General features: G+C 35.6%; 2 protein-coding genes across 2 annotated transcripts; both read right to left on the reverse strand.

The window, feature by feature from the left end:
* Positions 1-4,821: 4,821 nt before the first annotated feature.
* LOC101894036 (chorion peroxidase) lies at positions 4,822-15,852 on the reverse strand. The gene is made up of 9 exons (XM_011294426.3): positions 15,555-15,852; positions 14,193-14,375; positions 8,372-8,615; positions 7,913-8,310; positions 7,457-7,846; positions 6,857-7,386; positions 6,631-6,789; positions 5,031-5,350; positions 4,822-4,936 (listed from the first exon to the last, which is right to left on the reverse strand). Exons 1-9 carry the CDS (start codon positions 15,739-15,741, stop codon positions 4,870-4,872), a joined length of 2,478 nt encoding a protein of 825 aa, XP_011292728.1. The 5' UTR covers positions 15,742-15,852; the 3' UTR covers positions 4,822-4,869.
* A 379-nt stretch (positions 15,853-16,231) lies between these two features.
* LOC101893533 (uncharacterized) lies at positions 16,232-19,387 on the reverse strand. Its single transcript, XM_005183997.4, has 6 exons — positions 19,214-19,387; positions 19,007-19,148; positions 18,555-18,933; positions 18,300-18,491; positions 17,113-17,284; positions 16,232-17,048 (listed from the first exon to the last, which is right to left on the reverse strand). Exons 1-6 carry the CDS (start codon positions 19,277-19,279, stop codon positions 16,317-16,319), a joined length of 1,683 nt encoding a protein of 560 aa, XP_005184054.1. The 5' UTR covers positions 19,280-19,387; the 3' UTR covers positions 16,232-16,316.
* Between the last annotated feature and the right edge of the window lie 134 nt (positions 19,388-19,521).

Here is a 19,521-nt window from a genome sequence, read left to right on the forward strand (position 1 = left end):
TAAAAATTATCTTTAAAATATCCAGGTTTGAAGGTCGTTTTGTCCTTGAAAAATATTTTTTTTAAAAATCCACGTTTGAAGGTTGTTTGGTCCTTAAAAATTATCTTTAAAATATCCAGGTTTGAAGGTCGTTTTGTCCTTGAAAAATATTTTTTTAAAAATCCACGTTTGAAGGTTGTTTGGTCCTTAAACATATTCTTTAAAAAATCCACGTTTGATGGTCATTTGGTCCTTGAAAAACATTCTTTAAAAAATCCATGTTTGATGGTCATTTAGTCCTTGAAAAATATTCTTTAAAAAATCCACGTTTGATGGTCGTTTGGTTCTTGAAAAATATTCTTTATGATATTCAAAAATATTCTTTAAAAAATCCACGTTTGTTAGTCACAAACAAACAAACAAATATTCTTTTAAAATCCACGTTTGATGGTCATTTGATCCTTGGAAAACACTCTTAAAAAAATGCACCTTTGACGATAAAAGGGCTTTTGGTCATTCTACGATTAAAGGGCTTTTGGTCCTTGAAAAATATTTTTTAAAAAATCCACGTTTGATGATCGATTGGTCCTGATGGATTGGTCCTTGAAAAATATTTTTTAAAAAATCCACGTTTGATGATCGATTGGTCCTGATCCACGTTTGATGATCGATTGGTCCTGATCGATTGGTCCTTGAAAAATATTTTTTAAAAAATCAACGTTTGATGATCGATTGATCCTGATCCACGTTTGATGATCGATTGATCCTGATCGATTGGTCCTTGAAAAATATTTTTTAAAAAATCCACGTTTGATGATCGATTGGTCCTGATCCACGTTTGATGATCGATTGGTCCTGATCGATTGGTCCTTGAAAAATATTTTTTAAAAAATCCACGTTTAATGATCGATTGGTCCTTGAAAAATATTTTTTAAAAAATCCACGTTTGATGATCGATTGGTCCTTGAAAAATATTTTTTAAAAAATCCACGTTTGATGATCGATTGGTCCTGATGGATTGGTCCTTGAAAAATATTTTTTAAAAAATCCACGTTTGATGATCGGTTGGTCCTTGAAAAATATTTTTTAAAAAATCCACGTTTGATGATCGATTGGTCCTTGAAAAATATTTTTTAAAAAATCCACGTTTGATGATCGATTGGTCCTTGAAAAATATTTTTTAAAAAATCCACGTTTGATGATCGATTGGTCCTTGAAAAATATTTTTTAAAAAATCCACGTTTGATGATCGATTGGTCCTTGAAAAATATTTTTTAAAAAATTCACGTTTGATGATCGATTGGTCCTTGAAAAATATTTTTTAAAAAATCCACGTTTGATGGTCGATTGGTCCTTGAAAAATATTCTTTAAAAAATCCCCGCTTGATGGTCGTTTGGTCCTTGAAAAATATTCTTTAAAAATCCACGTTTGATGGTCGATTGGTCCTTGAAAAATATTCTTTAAAAAATCCCCGCTTGATGGTCGTTTGGTCATTGAAAAATATTCTTTAAAAAATCCACGTTTGATGGTCGTTTGGTTCTTGAAAAATATTCTTTAAAAAATCCACGTTTGATGTTCGTATGGTTCTTGAAAAATATTCTTTAAAAAATGCACGTTTGATGGTCGTTTGGTTCTTGAAAAATATTCTTTAAAAAATCCACGTTTGATGGTCGTTTGGTTCTTGAAAAATATTCTTTAAAAAATCCACGTTTGATGGTCGTATGGTTCTTGAAAAATATTCTTTAAAAAATCCACGTTTGATGGTCGTTTGGTTCTTGAAAAATATTCTTTAAAAAATGCACGTTTGATGGTCGTTTGGTTCTTGAAAAATATTCTTTAAAAAATGCACGTTTGATGTTCGTTTGGTCCTTGAAAGATATTCTTTAAAAAATCCACGTTTGATGTTCGTTTGGTCCTTGAAAAATATTCTTTAAAAAATCCACGTTTGATGTTCGTTTGGTCCTTGAAAAATATTCTTTATAAAAATACACGTTTGGTGTCACTTGGTCCTTAAAAAATATTCTTTAAAAAATCCACGTTTGATAGTCTTTGGTTCTTGAAAAATATTCTTTAAAAAATCCACGATTGATGGTCGTTTGGTCCTTGAAAAATATTCTTTAAAAATTCCACATTTGTTGGTCCTTTAAAAATATTCTTTAAAAAATCTACGTCTGATGGTCCTTGAAAAATATTTTTTAAAATATCTACAATTACAGCCTCAATGCTCCTTGATTACACACTCATTAAAATCACCACGATTATAGCCCTGAGGCTCTTTGAAAAAATACATACCATAATAGACCTGACAGTCCTTAAGAAACATTCTTTAAACAAGTAAGCAAAGGCTACAGTCGAGCGGGGCCGACCGTTGAATACCCTACAACACTATAATAAACGATACAGTTTATATAGGCGAGATACTCGAAAGAATTCCACAAGATATTATGACAAATAATAAAAGAAATCCATGAGGTTTCGTTCTCTAATTTTCGAATAATATCAACTTTTTCAACTAATTTGCTCATTTCCAATTTATTGGTAGATGTTGCACGTAAATGGTCTTCCTAGATCTGGAACCAATATTTCCCAAAGACCTATAATCTCTCAGAAGTGGCAAAAGATTAACATTTATTATTGGTTTTTGACTGAAACGCATCTATATGAGATAGAGACATTTGACTATATTCTTCAACGAAATCAGCGTTAACGAAATAGTCAGAAGTGCGTCTTTCCTGTGAATTCTCCAAAAAAGGCACTTTGTCTACAAAAGTTGGCAAACTATTTCACACATTGAATATTTTTGGATGGCCATCCAAAACTGCTTGGCTTTTGCAATGTGCGGTAACCCCCATTGAAATGTGCGTGAGGATCGGGCGATAATTACGACCTGCTGAAAATTTTGCAGTTTTTTGGTCCATTTCAACCCCTAAATATATGGCGATCATCTCCAAAAAGAGTAGGCATCTATTCTGATCCTCATCTTATCTTCATGCAAAATTTCGTAAGGATCGGACCATAAATGCGATCTGTATATGATATCCTGATATCCTAACTACTTAGTTTTGCTAGCTGTAGAAATATTACCAAATGTTTAATTCAAAATGAAAATATGCCAAAAATATGACAAACTTAAAAAAATATGAGAAAATTGTACAAAATCAATATTTTCATCTTTAGAGAGATGTTTGCATGCGATTTTCATTGACGTTTTTTCTTTCCTGCCAAGAGGCCATTCTGAATTAATGAGAACTGTCGAAATCAGTTCAGCCGTTCTCGACATATATGAGATCTTTCAAGCATATCTTCTTTGATAGACATATATATCGCACATATTTTGCTATATATCCGATTTGTTGGATGTTAACATCAATGTAAAGGTCAGAAGTAACCTTGTCATGGCTTCGTGATTTCGCCGGGATTTAAAATATTCGCGGTTTAATGAAAAATGTTGAATTTTTTCAACACAAAATATATTATCTATTTTACCCGCTAAATATTATCCGATGACCACCCAAATTGGTAGGCTTCTTCCCCGCCCTAAACTCTAGCTACATGCGAAATTCCGCGTCGATTGGTCTACAATTGCGACCTGTATAGGCACTGCAAAATCCAAAATTTTTTCAGTATTTGGTCCATTTCAACCCCTAAATATTATGCGATCATCTCCAAAAGCAATAGGGTTCTATTCTGGCCCTACCCGCATCTCCATTCTAAATTTTGTGAAGATCGGGCCATAATTGCGACCTGTAGAGTGATTACAAATTAACATGGACAGACGGACAGACGGACAGACGGACGGACGGACATACATAGCTAGCCTCAATGGTCCTTGAAAAATATTCTTTAAAAAATCCACGATGAAAAAATTGAAAAGTTAAAGTCTTGTTGGTCCTTGAAAACTATTCCTCAAAAATCCACCATTAATGTTCCTTTGTCCCTAGAACAATTGAAAAATTCTTTAAAAAATCCATTATTTGGTAGTCGTTTGGTATGTATGCATAAAAATCCACTATTATAGCCTTGATAGTCCTTGAAAAATATTCTTTAAAAATCCACAATTTTTGCCTTGATGTTTCCTGAGAAATATTTTTAAAAAATTCCGATTTTACAGATTTGATGGTCCTTGAAGCATGTTCTTTAAAAATGCACCATTATAGCCCTGATGGTCCTTGAAAACATACTTAAAAATCCACCATTATATCATTGATGGTCCTTGAGAAACATTCTTTAAAATATTCACGATTATAGCTTTGATGACCATTAAAAATATTGGTTAACAAAATCCGCAATCTTAACTTTGATGTCCCTGAATGATATTCTTTGAAAATCTACGATTATAGCCTGCATTGCTCTATAGGGTTTAGAGCAATATCTTTTAAAGTCCTACAGAAAATTATTACTCTTCAAATATCCACATTTTCTAAACCGCTCACATAACTCTACCATTCGACCCATTTGAATATATCCAAACCAACCTTCACGTTCAATAATGCAATGCAAACACACTATGGATTTTGTTTTTAAAATATATTTGAATTATTTTTACATCCACAAAATAAATGAATGGCATAAACAAAATGAATTATTTTTGTAATATCAAATAAATAACTCTTGGGCTTTGTGTTTCGTCTTGCTTCGTTTTTTAATTATTTCTTCTATAAACATGGTCCCACCGCCCATTAATTCCAATCTGCCTTCACGTAATTAGCATGCCTATGTAAAATGAATTCTTAGACATATTTTAAACGATCTCCAGCTAATGAAGAAAGCGGAAAAATACCTCTACGAACATGAATTCAACACACACAGCGATTTAAATAATAAATAAAAACAAAAAAAAAACTGATTTATTTATTTATTTGCCAAAGATTTAAAAATAAGGTAAATAATCAAAGACGCCATGCCTCCAAATCGATTACCGGTATCTGGGCACTATCACAACGGACCGGTGAATTGCTGTAATAAAATATAGGAAGTGTTAGGTGTTCTCTAATCCTCCTCCCCTACCCCTCTCTCATAACAGAGTGTGAAGTATTACACATTTACTTACCCCGTCAAATCGGGTCGCATAAAAGCGGCCGGCGAAACCCCATGCAAGGTCAAATGATCGGCATTATCGCATATCAGACGTGCCATTGTCACCTTACGTATCTCATGCAGTTGATCAATGGTAAAGGCCCCGGGATTTATCGAGCTGTTATATTCATAATAATAACGATCTCCAGTCTTAAAACGAGAAAATTGATCGGCAATTATTTCCGAGAAGGTTATGCCAACAATACCACCCTCCACCGATTTCTCCAAGAGACCACCAACCCAAAGATCGATATCATCAGGATGACGATAGACTTGGGATAATTTGCGACCAACCTGGAATTGATAAAGGATGATTAATAATATAACCGTGATTCGGAGGGGTTGAAAATATATACATAAACCCCCTAAAGATATATAGAAGTCCTGTAGATAACCTCTAAGAAAAAATCGTCTTTATAAAAAAGGCTTTTGAATGCCTGTTATTTAAATATGTCCTTCGTAGATATAGGTAATTTAACGATGACCCCTTTTAAAACTTCTAAAAATGAAGACCTCTTGAGGTCGTTTTATGAAAACACTGTCCTCCACCATAGTATAGGGGGTATATTAAGTTTGTCATTTCGTTTGTAACACCTCGAAATATACATTTTAGACCCCTCAAAGTTTATATATTCTTGATCATCATAAAATTATATGTCGATTTAGCGATGCCCGTCCGTCTGTCCTTCTGTTAAAATCACTCTAGCTTCCGAACGAATTGAAGTAGATTGATAAAATTGTAATCAAATGTATATTATGTCTGCAGAACTTTTGGTTTTGAAAATGGGCCATGTAGGTCCATGTTTTGGTATAGCCCCCATATAACGGTATCTCCCGATATTCGGCATTTTGGTGAGTTAAGCGACATTATTCATCTGAAATTGTTTCAACTTTGGTATTTAAAGTTCGAAATGGATACTACAGTCTAAGACAGAAAATTGTCTGTGCAGGTCCACGTCTTCGTATAGCCCCCATATAACGGAACCTCCGGATATTCGGTATTTTGATGATTTTCGCGACATTATTCACCGGATTTGTTTCAAAATTGGTATTTGAAGTTCAAAAGGGATACTACAGCCTAAGACAGAAAATTATCTGTGCAGGTCCACGTTTTCATATAGCCCCTATATGACGTTACCTCCCGATATTCGGTATTTTGATGAATTTAGCTACATTATTCACCGGAATTGTTTCAAATTTGGTATTTGAAGTTCATAACGGATGCTACAGGCTATGACTGAAAATTGTCTGTGCAGGTCCACGTTTTCGTATAGCCTCCATATGACGGTACCTCCCGATATTCGGTATTTATTTCATTCACCGATTTTTTTAAGTTTCGCATTTGAATGGCTTATGACAAAAGTTGCCTATGCAGGTCCACATCGTCGTATAGACCCTAAAATAATAGCTACATTCGGTATTTTTAAGATTTTAACAGAATTTTTAACGGATTTTTTTTTTTTTTTTGAAAATTGCCAAAATCGTTCCAGATGGTGGAGGGTATTCAAAGATCGGCCCAGCCGAACTTACAGCTTTTTTACTTGTATTTTTTTTAATTATCCCCTTCAAATTACCTCCGGTGGCAGCTGACTGAAACTCTGTATTCTACGATGTCCCATCACCTCCATGTAATCATTGTAGCAACGCAGTCCTTGATCCCGTCCACGTTGTATATTAAAGGCAGCCAAATCTAAGCCAAATGGGTTATGGCCACGGAACAAAAATCGGCTGAGCTGTGAAAAGAATTTTTCATTTTTGAAATTGTCTTAAGGCATCGCATCGCAATTCCCAACCACTTACCCCCTGGGTAATGGCACTGTCAACCCTTTGCATTGGCTGATGCAACATTGTCGACATCATATCATCCAAAAATGTACGCAATCTCATGCGTGACGGATTGAACATGACATCGGGTATAAGGATAATTTCATCGGCATGTCCCCGCTGCAACGGCGGCTGCTGCGGCGACTGTTGCTGATGAATATGAAATTTGCCATCAACACTTGAATGGCCCATACGAAAGGCAGCACCTGAAAAGGCATTCGTTATTGCCGGATTAACATCGGCATTATACTCATTGCTATAGCCGTGATGTTGAGGCACCAAACGGAAACGTTTCATTTGCATCGGCCCAATGACGGAGGGTAAATACTCATTATAAATGATGTGTTGCATTTCGGCAATGACAATGCGCCGGGCCTCCTGATAGAGTAGCTCATCATTGGCACGTGGATTAATTTGACTGAGTATGCCGGCAATGCGATTATGTTCGCGTGCAAAAAGGATGTGCAGCACAACCAGGGATATTATTTGATTTGTGCGACCGTCACCTATCCAAAAGAAGAGAAAGAAAAAGTGAGGCATTTGGCCTTTGACGGATGCGAAAAGTGTTTTCCTTACCCGATTTAAAACAAGTCATTGAGGGATCATCATTACCACAGGCACTCTTATCATTGGTCAGCGGCAGCATATCCCTACCGAAATCATTAAACATGCGAAGCCTGCCACCTTGAAATAAACGCAGTTCCCTGGCTGTCTCCAAACTGGAACCATATACCGGCGAGGCATCCAAGAAGTGGGTCACTTTGCTACGCTGCTTACCAAATGTGGCCCTGCAATCCATATTCGGAGCCAATGAGAGGCGTACAAAGTTCATGCAACGTATACCAAAATTAGCATAGAATTCATCATGGGGCTCCACTGCAATGGGCATGCAGGCAAAATGTCTGCGCTCCGGCGGCAAGACGGCACGATTGTTGGGAGCACAGCATTGTATGGACTCGCCAGTTTCTGTAAAGGAATATTTTTATTAAAAAAAATCAAATAAGTTATATAATATCCAAATTCTTCTCTCACCCAATCTCACAGAACTCGATTGCGTCACATCGTGAGCAATAAATTGTCCAAACTGCATCAGCAAGAGATTATACTTAGGATGTGGCCTATCCGAATCGCCCAAGAGTATACGGGAAATTTCCCTTGCACCCGTCAGCAATGAACCATCCTTGGCATGGATGCGAGGTGTCCAAATACCATCCTCATAGGCCGGTGGCAACAAACGTTCCATTGGCTGTCCAGCAGCTCCCCAATGGGAACGATGTGGCCGAATATTATTACAGCTACCATCAAAGGTGCGATATTTTGATCGTTTATTTAAACATGATCTGGGCGGATGGCAATGATGTTCCAAGGGAGTTTCCTTAAATTCCAAGTCAATATTATTCGTAATGATATCCTCCACGGGAATGTGTTCTCTAAAGTTAAAAATAAAATATAAAAAATTTCTAAATTTTAAAGTTTTTTATCATTGCTTACTTTTCGGTAAAAACCTGCGTGGTAATCACCTGCTCCATGGCCGATTTACTTAGCTGAAAGTTTTGCATATCCTCTTGTGGCGTGGAATGAAATACCATATTATGGGCAAATTCCGGTTGCCCCCGTGTAACGGGAACGAATGAGATCTGGTGCATTAAATTTTGAAATCTAAGACGTGCTTCATCTATGACACCGGTGGGGATGAATGTAATGTGCGGTATTCGAGCTTTATTTTTGGGTGATGCTGAAAAGAGAGGGAGAGAATACGATATAAATACACTTTGCAGGAAAATTTGGGAAGATTATAACAGAAAATAATACGGTGGAACAAAATTCAATTTTTTTATAAATTCAGAAAAAGACCAGTAGATGATAAAAGTAAAGATAAAAGAAGGGGACAAAAAAGCGGCGTTTTGAAAGTTCATCAAAATCTCTATACCTATTTTATCTAAACGCCAGGAATTCAAAAAATATTAAAAACACTTTTTAGGTTTAAATCCGTACTTTGTGCAAAAATCTCCAGTCAAGCATAATTTTAGAAAGATGATGTCATAGACAATTATATTCTTCATCAAATTTTACCATAAGTCACCGAAAAAGATATATCTATTTCATTATACCCTACACCACATAGTGGTAAGGGTATTATGTCTTTGTGCATTTGTTTGTAACATGGAGAAGGAAACGAGATAGACCCATAGTTACTTTTGAGAACCTTCATAGAATCACTTTCTGAGTCGATTTATGCATGTCAGTCCGTCCGTCTGTCCATGTATTCTTGTGAACAAAATGCAGGTCGCATTTATTATCCGATTGAGATGAAATTTTCCAAACAATAATTTTTTGGCCCAAGGACGAACCCTATTGAATTTGGTGAGAATCGGATCAAATTTAGTTATAGCTCCCATATATATCTTCATCCGATTTCGGGTTAAATGTGCACCAAATATCCACTATCAGTCCAAATTACCTGAATTTTGGCACACCCAACCGAGTTCGGCCTAGAAGCAAGTATATCAAATTTGGAGAAAATCGGTTCAGATATAGCTATAGCTCCTATATATATCTTTCATCCGATTTGATCTTTAAGTCCCTCACATTCCTACTATGCACTCCACAGCCGTGATATTTCGTACCAGGTATTAGATGAAGCACAGAAATAGCTGTTTTAAATTTTATCGAAATCGGTTCAGATTTGGATATAGCTCCCACATATATCTTCATCCGATTTCGGGTTAATTGACCACCAAATGGCCAATATCAGCCCAAATGGCCCGAATTTTGGCACATGTGACCGAGATTAGCCTTAAAGCAAATACAACAAATTTGGAGAAAATCGGTTCAGAAACAGCTATAGCTCCCATATATATATTCATCCGATTTCGGGTTAAATGTGCACCAAATGTCCACTATCAGTCCAAATTACCTGAATTTTGGCACACCCAACCGAGTTCGGCCTAGAAGCAAGTATATTAAATTTGGAGAAAATCGGTTCAGATATAGCTATAGCTCCCATATATATCTTTCATCCGATTTGGTGTTTAAGCCTCTCACATTCATAATATGCACTCCACAAGAATGATATTTGGTACCAGATATAAGATACAGCCCAGAAATAGCTGTTTGTAATTTTATCGAAATCGGTTCTGATTTGGATATAGCTCCCATATATATCTTCATCCGATTTCGGGTTAATTGTGCACCAAATGGCCGATATAAGTCCAAATGGACTGAATTTTAGTACATCGGACCAAATTCAGCCTAGAAGCAAGTATATCAAATTTAGTGAAAATCGGTTCAGATATAGATATAGCAACCATATACATGTTTCATCCGATTTAGAGTTTTAGTCCCACACATTCGTAATATTCACTCCACAACCGTGATATTTGGTACCAGGTATTAGGTGGAGCACAGGAATAGCTGTTTTAAATTTTATCGAAATCGGTTCAGATTTGGATATAGCTCTCATATATATCTTCATCCGATTTCGGGTTAAATGTGCACTAAATGGTCAATATCAGCCCAAATCACCAGTCTAGAAGCTAATACGTAAAATTTGGAGAAACCCGGTTCAGAGATAGCTATAGTTCGTAAAATGCACGATAGAATTAGATAGATTTTGATTTTGTACCAAATATCTCATAGAGCTCTGAAATGCCCTGTATAAATCTTTTTACGAGAGCTCTACTAAATATGCATAGTGGTGTAGGGTATCATATAGTCGGCCCCGCCCGACTTTTGAGCTTTCCTTACTGGTTGTATATCAAAAGAATTTTTGCACCAATGTTGCCAAAAACAAGTAAAAAAGCTACTAAGTTCGGCCGGGCTGAACTTTTAATACCCTCCACCAGTTGGAAGGAACTTAAAAATACCGTAAACTACCACTTAAATAAAACCCGTTATATTGAGACTATACCAAGACGTGGATCTGCACAGAAAATTTTTTGTCTTAGGCTGTAGTATCCATTACGAACGTCATATACCAAATTTGAAATAGTTCCGGTAAATAATGTCTCTAAAATCATAAAAATACCAAATATCGGGAGGTACAGTTATATGGGGGCTATAGGAAGACGTGGACCTGCACAGACAATTTTCTGTCTTAGGCGGTAGTATCCATTACGAACTTCTAATACGAAATTTGAAACGATTCCGGTGAATAATGTTGCTGAAAACGTCAAAATACCGACTATCGGGAGGTACTGTTACACCGAGCTAAAATAAAATATTTTTTAAAGACCATCAGATCGTCTTTTGTAAAAACTTCATACTTCATCTCTTTCATGTAGGCCCACCCCTTCTCTTCACACTTCTATTCAGACTCGTGCTTTCAACCTTGTCGAGGAAATAAAACTTACCTTGTTTAGCAGCACATCTCTAAAATTTTGTAAACACTTAACCGAGATTTCTACCCAGCTCGTCCATAAATAAATTCCTAATTCAGTTCGTCTTCAGATATTAAAATCTCCCTACTTCCTCGTTCCTACTTATAAAGGCCCATTACTTACATCCTCCTACCTATTTAGACTTTTTATTTCAGCACCCTATTTCAGACATTTTTTAAAAACATTTGGAAAGAAGAAACTCTACGTAGCTCGTCAGCTCGTCTCTAAAAATTATAGATATATTACATATATATTTCTACCCAGCTCATCTATAAAAAAATTCTAACTCAGACCGTCTTGCCAGAATGTAAAGACCCCCTAATTTCTGGGTTTATTTACAGAGACTTCCTTTTTCACCTCATCTTTTCCAGACTCAGTACTTCTCTTCTCACTCATATACATACTCCTAGTTTATGCTCGTGTATTAAAGCCTTCGTAGACACTCCTTACTTCAGACATTCTCTAAAGACTTGCAGAGAAAAGAAACTCTGTCTAGTTCCGCAACTCACCTCTAAAACTTGTAGATATTTAAGGTTAAATAACCCTAACCGGCTCATCTATAAATACCATTCAGATTCAGTTTGTTTTACAAACATCGACTCCTCTATAAATACGTTAGGTCGTCTATAGGCAATTTCTGCTTCAATTCGTTTATAAAGACACGCTGTATGTAGAAACAAGTAAGCAAAGGCTACAGTCGTGCGGGGCCGACCGTTGAATACCCTACAACACTATAATAAACGATACAGTTTATATAGGCGAGATACTCGAAAGAATTCCACAAGATATTGTGACAAATAATAAAAGAAAATCATCAGGTTTCGTTTTTTTTCTAATTTTCGAGCAATAGCAACTTAAACTAATTTAAATGGTCTTCCTAGATCTGGAACCAATATTTCCCAAAGACCTATAATCTCTCAGAAGTGGCAAAAGATTAACATTTATTATTGGTTTTTGACTGAAACGCATCTATATGAGATACAGACATTTGACTATATTCTTTAACGAAATCAGCCTTAACGAAATAGTCAGAAGTGCGTCTTTCCTGTATTTGTGAATTCTCCAAGAAGTCACTGTAATGGACATTTTCGTATTTTGTCTACAAAAGTTGGCAAACTATTTCACACATTGAATATTTTTGGATGGCCATCCAAAACTGCTTGGCTTTTGCAATGTCCGGTAACCCCCATTCAAATATGCGTGAGGATCGGTTGATAATTACGACCTGCTTACAATTTTGCAGTTTTTTGGTCCATTTCAACCCCTAAATATATGACGATCATCTCCAAAAAGAGTAGGCTTCTATTCTGACCCTCATCTTATCCCCATGCAAAATTTCGTAAGGATCGGGCCATAAATGCGATCTGTATATGATATCCTAACTACTTAGTTTTGTTAGCTGTAGAAATATGCCAAAAAGAAAAAATATGCCAAAAATATGACAAAATGGAAAAAATATGAGAAAATATTACAAAATCAATATTTTCATCTTTAGAGAGATATTTTTATGCGATTTTTTAGACGTTGTTTCTTTCCTGCCAAGAGGCCATTCTGAATTAATGAGAACTGTCGAAATCAGTTCAGCCGTTCTCGACATATAAGAGATATATCGCACATATTTCGTTATATATCCGATTTGTTGGATGTTAACATCAATGTAAAGGTCAGAAGTAACCTTGTCATGGCTTTGTGATTTCGCCGGTATTTAAAATATTCGCGGTTTAACGAAAATTTTTGAATTTCTTCAACACAAAAGATATGGTCTATTTTACCCGCTAAATATTATCCGATGACCACCCAAATTGGTAGGCTTCTTCTCCGCCCTAAACTCTAGCTACATGCGAAATTCCGAGATTGGTCTATAATTGCGACCTGTATAGCTACTGCAAAATCCGACATTTTTTCAGTATTTGGTCCATTTCAACCCCTAAATATTATGCGATCATCTCCAAAAAAATAGGGTTCTATTCTGACCTAAGCCCCACCACCATTCTAAATTTCGTGAAGATCGGGCCATAATTGCGACCTGTAGAGTGATTACAAATTAACATGGACAGACGGACAGACGGACAGACGGACAGACGGACAGACGGACGGACGGACATACATAGCTAGATCGACTCAGCTCGGCGAGCTAGGAAGATCCATATATACTTTCCTATATGGGAAACCAATATTTCGAGGTGTTACATAAATTCTGGCCCAATCAAACTTATAATACCCCCAACACATAGTGTTGTAGGGTATAAATATCCTACACTAGCAGTCTTTTAAAAAATTCCCTAATTGTCCTCTTGACTTCAGTATTCTAAACGTTCCTAGCTTTAGTCTGTCTCTACAGACTTTTTTTAAGTACTCCCCGCTTCAGAACACTCTTTATATACCATTACACTCATTCCGTCACTGAAGACTTGTACAGCTGCTCCAGTTTAATTCCTTATTAACACTCCATACTTTAGCCTGCCCCTGAAAGCTTTTTGATCCATAGGTTGCCTCTGAAGATTTTCTGATTTTTGTTTTTGTATGTCTAAAACAAATTTCGTTCATTCCAGTTTTAGGCCGTCTTTATAGACTTATACACAAAGAGTTTTCACTCTCTACATTTATTAATTTACCGCCTAACTCAAACCTTAAAGTCTTGTACAGCTCTGATACAGTTTTACAAACTTTTTTCTATAATCTTTAGTTTGTCCCTGACTTATTGATCCAGGTCATCTCTGAAGACTTCCTATTTTTTTTTTTTTTTTGTTTTTTGTATATCTAAAAAATTCGTTCTTCTGCTTTCTGATTTTAATACTTATTTTTGGAAAATTCGATTGACTCTATTTCATAGCAAACTATCGACGATAGTATGTGTTGCATCCTAATATACAAACACGAATATTCGAAGACCTTTGGTGTAATTTGAATATTTTAACCATTTCACCACTCACCTGTATGATTTTGACCCGTTACACAGCAATAGCCAAATTTTCCACCTGGTAAATCACATATCTGTGGCTTTTCATGATCCTGCATTCGTACATGGGCTGGACATTGTATTTGTGGCACACACATAACACCCTCAGGGCAGGGATCACATTTTGCCGTCATTGTTGGATGGGTTTTGGGATTGGCTGGAAGGATAAGAATGAAAGATACATAAGTTATAAAAAAACGTGCGGGATAAATTTTTTGTGCGCAAATTTTTACGCAATTTTTGGTGAAAATCGTCTAGCGGTTCTTGACTTATAAGCGGAATAACTAACATCAATCAATAATTATGGCCTGTAGAGCAACGGCAAAGTCAAGATTTTTTCTGTTTTTGGTCCACTTCAACCCTTCAATATTTTGCATTATTCTCCAAAAACAATATGCTTCTCTTCTGACTCTAACCCCACCTCCATTTTCAATTTCGTGAGGATCGGGCCATAGTTGCGACCTGTAGCTTGATTAAAAACTAACATGGACAGACGGACGGACATACATAGCTAGATCAGCTAGGCGAGATAAGAAGATCCATATATACTTTCCTATGTGAGAAATCAATATTTCGAGGTGTTACAAAAATTTGTGGCCCAATCAAACTTATAATACCCCCAACACATGGTGTCGTAGGGTACAAAAATATAATACCGGGGGACCAATGTATAAATACTACAATCATCTTTGCAACAGAAAAGATCGTACCGTATCGTATCAGTTTAAAGGAGACAGGTTTGTAGACTCATTTCCATGTCCCCATTATTTATGTTTTTATAGACTTGAAGAAGAATTAGCAACCTCTTCCCGCTTCAACATTATTTTAACTTTTCTATCGTGGCAAGATCGGCATATATGGATAAAAAGTAAAAAATCAGCTGCTTTCACGGAAATGAAAAAAACTGTCTAATACCTCTGTGTCACAAGCAAAGCTAATTGTCGAGTAACATCAAGGCATAGAATGTCACCCCATTCCCAAATCGCTTTAGTTCTCTATTGGTAATTACAATTATTAGTAAATACAACATATGCTTTGTTCCAGAACCTGCAAGATTCTACTAGTTTTTTTCACATTCTTGCAGTTCTACACCAATTAATAATATATCATATTTTTGATAGAACTTGAAATTTCTCTGATCCATTTATCCTTATTTTCATGACCAACTGTATTTTACATTTCCAAATCGCGGCTAACTAAAATTGAACAAAAGAAGCTTGGAATTTCGCCGATCAACATATAAGTATAATATCATTTTATGGCCTCCATTTTTTTATTTTTTCACTCCGATCGACGTATGTGTTCCATGTCCGTTTGTCTATTCCCATCATCTTACCGTTTGAATCCTCTTCATATTCAACCATTTGAGGTTTATTCAAAATGGTTGATTCTTTTTGGATCTTATCACTTGGCCATGCTGGTGTTGTATCATCCAACTGCAAGCCATCCCTTTGGCTTGTTAACACCGAAAAGCTGTGGCATTGTAATACCACAAAAAACACAATTAACACTAATTTAAACATATTAAAAAAAACATTAACTAATTATGTACAACATTAAAATAAAAAATTAAAAAAAAGGAAAATAATTTGTTTAAAAATATGTTTCATGAAAAGTTCTATCCAAGAGCTTCTCATCGCAACTAATCTCAAATTACTCATTGCAATTATGAGCGGAAATTATAACGGTATTTTTAACAAATGAGTTCAAATATAAAACATACTTTATGCACATTCATATGTAAATATGTATGTTACAGATGTTCACTCATAACCGGGTAAATCAAAAACATTACCACAGAAAGGTTTAGATGAAATAATTATCACACATATACATTATGCCAGTGTCAAATATTATGTACCAATGCTGTGTTCCAGAACCTCCAAGAATGTAAAAATATTGCTAATTAACCGATTTTTCGGATTTATTATACGAAAAAAATGCAAACCACCATTCAATTTAGTTTATGAATATTATTTTATTTTCGTAAAAATAAGCTTTTATTCCAAAAAATATTTCGTTTTTTTTTTTTCATTTTCTTAATACAATTATACAAATTTTCCTACAAACTAAAAATAAGCAGAATATATCAACATTATTAAAAATCCCAGCCAGCATATTCTTTGACAACACTCTTATTCTCTTTACGATGACGATGTACGGCACTCGCCTCACCCTTGGCCACACAACGTTTACGCATTTCAATGTTCTCCTTTTTATCCATATTACGTTTAATACGATCCGTAATAACGGAGGGAGCAATGGTACTGGCAGTCGTGGAATATGAACGTTGTGAACGGGCATCATTCAAAAGTTTTTCGACCATTTTCAAACGATACATACGTGAATTGGGATCTATGTCAGCCAATTCGGGAACATTATCAGTTTCCAAATCATTGGAACTCATTGAATGGGCGTCCGAATCATGATCAGCCTTATTGGAATCGTTATCATTGGCCGTGGGTTCGTTGGCAGTTGTGGTGTTTTCCTCCTTGGTTTCTGTGTTTTCTATTTTTTCTTTCTTTGCCATTTGCTGTTCCACAATTAATTTGGGTGTTGGTATATTTTCTGGTATATCAACCTCAGGTCCAATTTTAATATTACCCAAATATTGTGTGCACGATTCAATGTACTTCCTTATAGAATCATCTGCCTTGCTCGAGGCTTTCACTTCACTAAAACTAATTTCATTTTCCAACTGTTGGCGATATTCATCGAGCTCATCGTTTGTATAGTTGTTTCCTGTCTTCTCCCCATCTACCAATTTGGGTACTGTATCTTCATCATCTTCATATTCTTCTTCATCGGACTCTTCAATCATGCCATATTCCTTGGGGAGAAAAGAAACACTTTGTTATTAGAAATATATTTTAGCTGATTTTTTCCTGAAATACCTGTAGCAAATCCTTTTCCATTTCTTTGGTAAAACCATATCCAGTACAATGAACCTCTGTGTCCAAATCATCTTCTCTCTTCAGATCTGAGAATTTGGGATAATCTTCACTTTCATAGTTATATTTGCGACGGAAGAGTTCACGTACACAATTAACATCACGTTCGAAGAAACTGAGAAAAAAAAAACAAGAAGTGTGGGGTTAGTTTAAAAATTTATGAAAATTGGATATTTTTGGATAGCAAAAAAAGAGAGTCCTTTAGACCTTTAAGACAAATGTTTTTCCTATTCGAAGAAAATCAGGATCATGATTTTCCTTAGTTTCAAACAACACAAACGTGGGAAATTAGGTTCATCGTAAGATTTTCAGATTCTTCTTTGTCTAAAGAAATCAGTACCTCTAAAAAGTCTTTCATCTACAGAAGCTGTCATGAAAAATTGATATTTAAGAATTCTTAAAGGTATCCTTGAAGATATTTTAAGAACCTCATACCTGTTGAGATTTTTATAATCTAATTATCATTGAGCCTCTTCTATCCCAAGAAAGTCATTTGATGTATATTCGAATGAAATTCTGTCCATGGACTTTTTAAGGGTATTCTATTCATAAAAGACCTACAAACTCTTCTACCATTCTCGAGATTTTCTGTTTGTGGAAAGCCTTTAAATGACTATTGTGTCGATACTGGTTCGTTTAAATTGCCGTCCATTTAGTTGTATAGTTGAGCAGCTAATGGAAACAGGAGCGCTTTACAATGAAAAATGTATAAGTTTGAATTATTCTCAAATGTATCCAAGAAGACCTTTTTCACCTTTTTCAGAAGACCTTTCTTTCACAATCTAAAAAACTTCTATGCAAAGAGGCAATTTAATATATACTTCAATATTCAATCTATGGTCATTTATAGGTCTTCTATTTCAAAAAACCTTTCCAAAAAATTCACTAAAAATCAGTTCTAAGTATTTTATGTCTGTAGAAAGCCTTTTAAGGGGTTTGAATCTATACTGGATCGTAAAAGGGTTGTCCATTAAGTTACATAGTTGTGTACCCATTGGAAACACTAAAATATTGAAGAACTTTGTGCCTTTTAACTCGTGAACAGAAAATCTCAATCCATATTTTGGTCCTTTTTTGGAAGAAAACTAAAACACAATAAAAAGTAATTTTCTAATCTGATTCATACTTACAATTCAGCATTTTCATGGGATGTGGACATCATTTGTGGAAAATCAATCAAAATTGGTTTGCCATCATCGGCCAGCATTAAATTGAATTCATTGAAATCACCATGAATTACACCAGAGTTACCCAAACGGACAATCAAATTCATTAAATCATCATAGACTTGTTCGGGATCGCGCAGCTCATGGATTTGGGTCCTAGAAAAAACAATAAAATTATAAATTATTTTAACCCCTTGGACAATCTGTTTCTAAACTCACATTGGCCAGCCATTAACCAATTCCATGAGAACACAATGACGATTGAAATCAATGGGTTTTGGTACCGGGAAACCACGATCATACAATGCCGTCATATAGGCAAATTCTCGTGTGGCCGAAATCCTAGACAAATACAACCATGATGCCTTATGGCGACGTCCATGATAATCACGTTTGGACTTGACGTTACGGAAACATGTACGACCCAAACGATGTAGTTTCAAACAAATTGGTTTGCCTTCCTCATCGGCCACAACATAAATATTGGACTCCTTGCCAATACCAATTTGATTGCCAAACGAAGATACGGAGCCGCGAAGAGTCAACGATTTAAGGGCCAAATAATCATAGCCAGTGTTGGTTAGGCGATAACCATCATCTGCAAAAAGGGCAAAATGAAAAGTAGGAGTTAATAATTCACTGTTTGTTTTGGCAACAAATGGAATACATACACTTCTTGCCACGTTCATAGGACAACAGTTTGTGTTTGCACAATTCCTTGAGGATTTTATGTACTCCTCCCGCCTTTAAATTGGCAATGGCTGCAGCCAATGGTCCCGGCACCAGTTCGTGATTCTTCATGCCCATTTCAATCTGGAAAGCAAGAAAAACAAAATATGGGTGGGTTGTAGTTTGAAATCAAGTTTTCCTTTACTTACGGCTGTTAGAACACGAAAATCCTCCTTCGTTAGATAACGCAACACGGTTACATTCAGCTTTCCCATGATTCAAAGTTCGAATGTTTCTTTATTTATATAAAAATTAATTATTTTATATTTTTCTCTCAGAATGTAACACGTGCAGTAGAATACGAACAAAATGAAGTGTTATTTACGAATGAAGGAACAGGAAAACGTCAAAAGTATAGGTTTTTAATGATCAAAAACGGTAAGAATTAGTAATGAAAGAGAGAAAGTACATTTTCCTCTCTTTTACACTCGAGAAAGACTGCCAGGGGTTGCCATAT

The sequence above is a fragment of the Musca domestica genome, unplaced genomic scaffold (genome assembly GCF_030504385.1).
Source record: "Musca domestica strain aabys unplaced genomic scaffold, Musca_domestica.polishedcontigs.V.1.1 59, whole genome shotgun sequence".
In the NCBI taxonomy this organism is placed as follows: Eukaryota; Metazoa; Arthropoda; class Insecta; order Diptera; family Muscidae; genus Musca; species Musca domestica.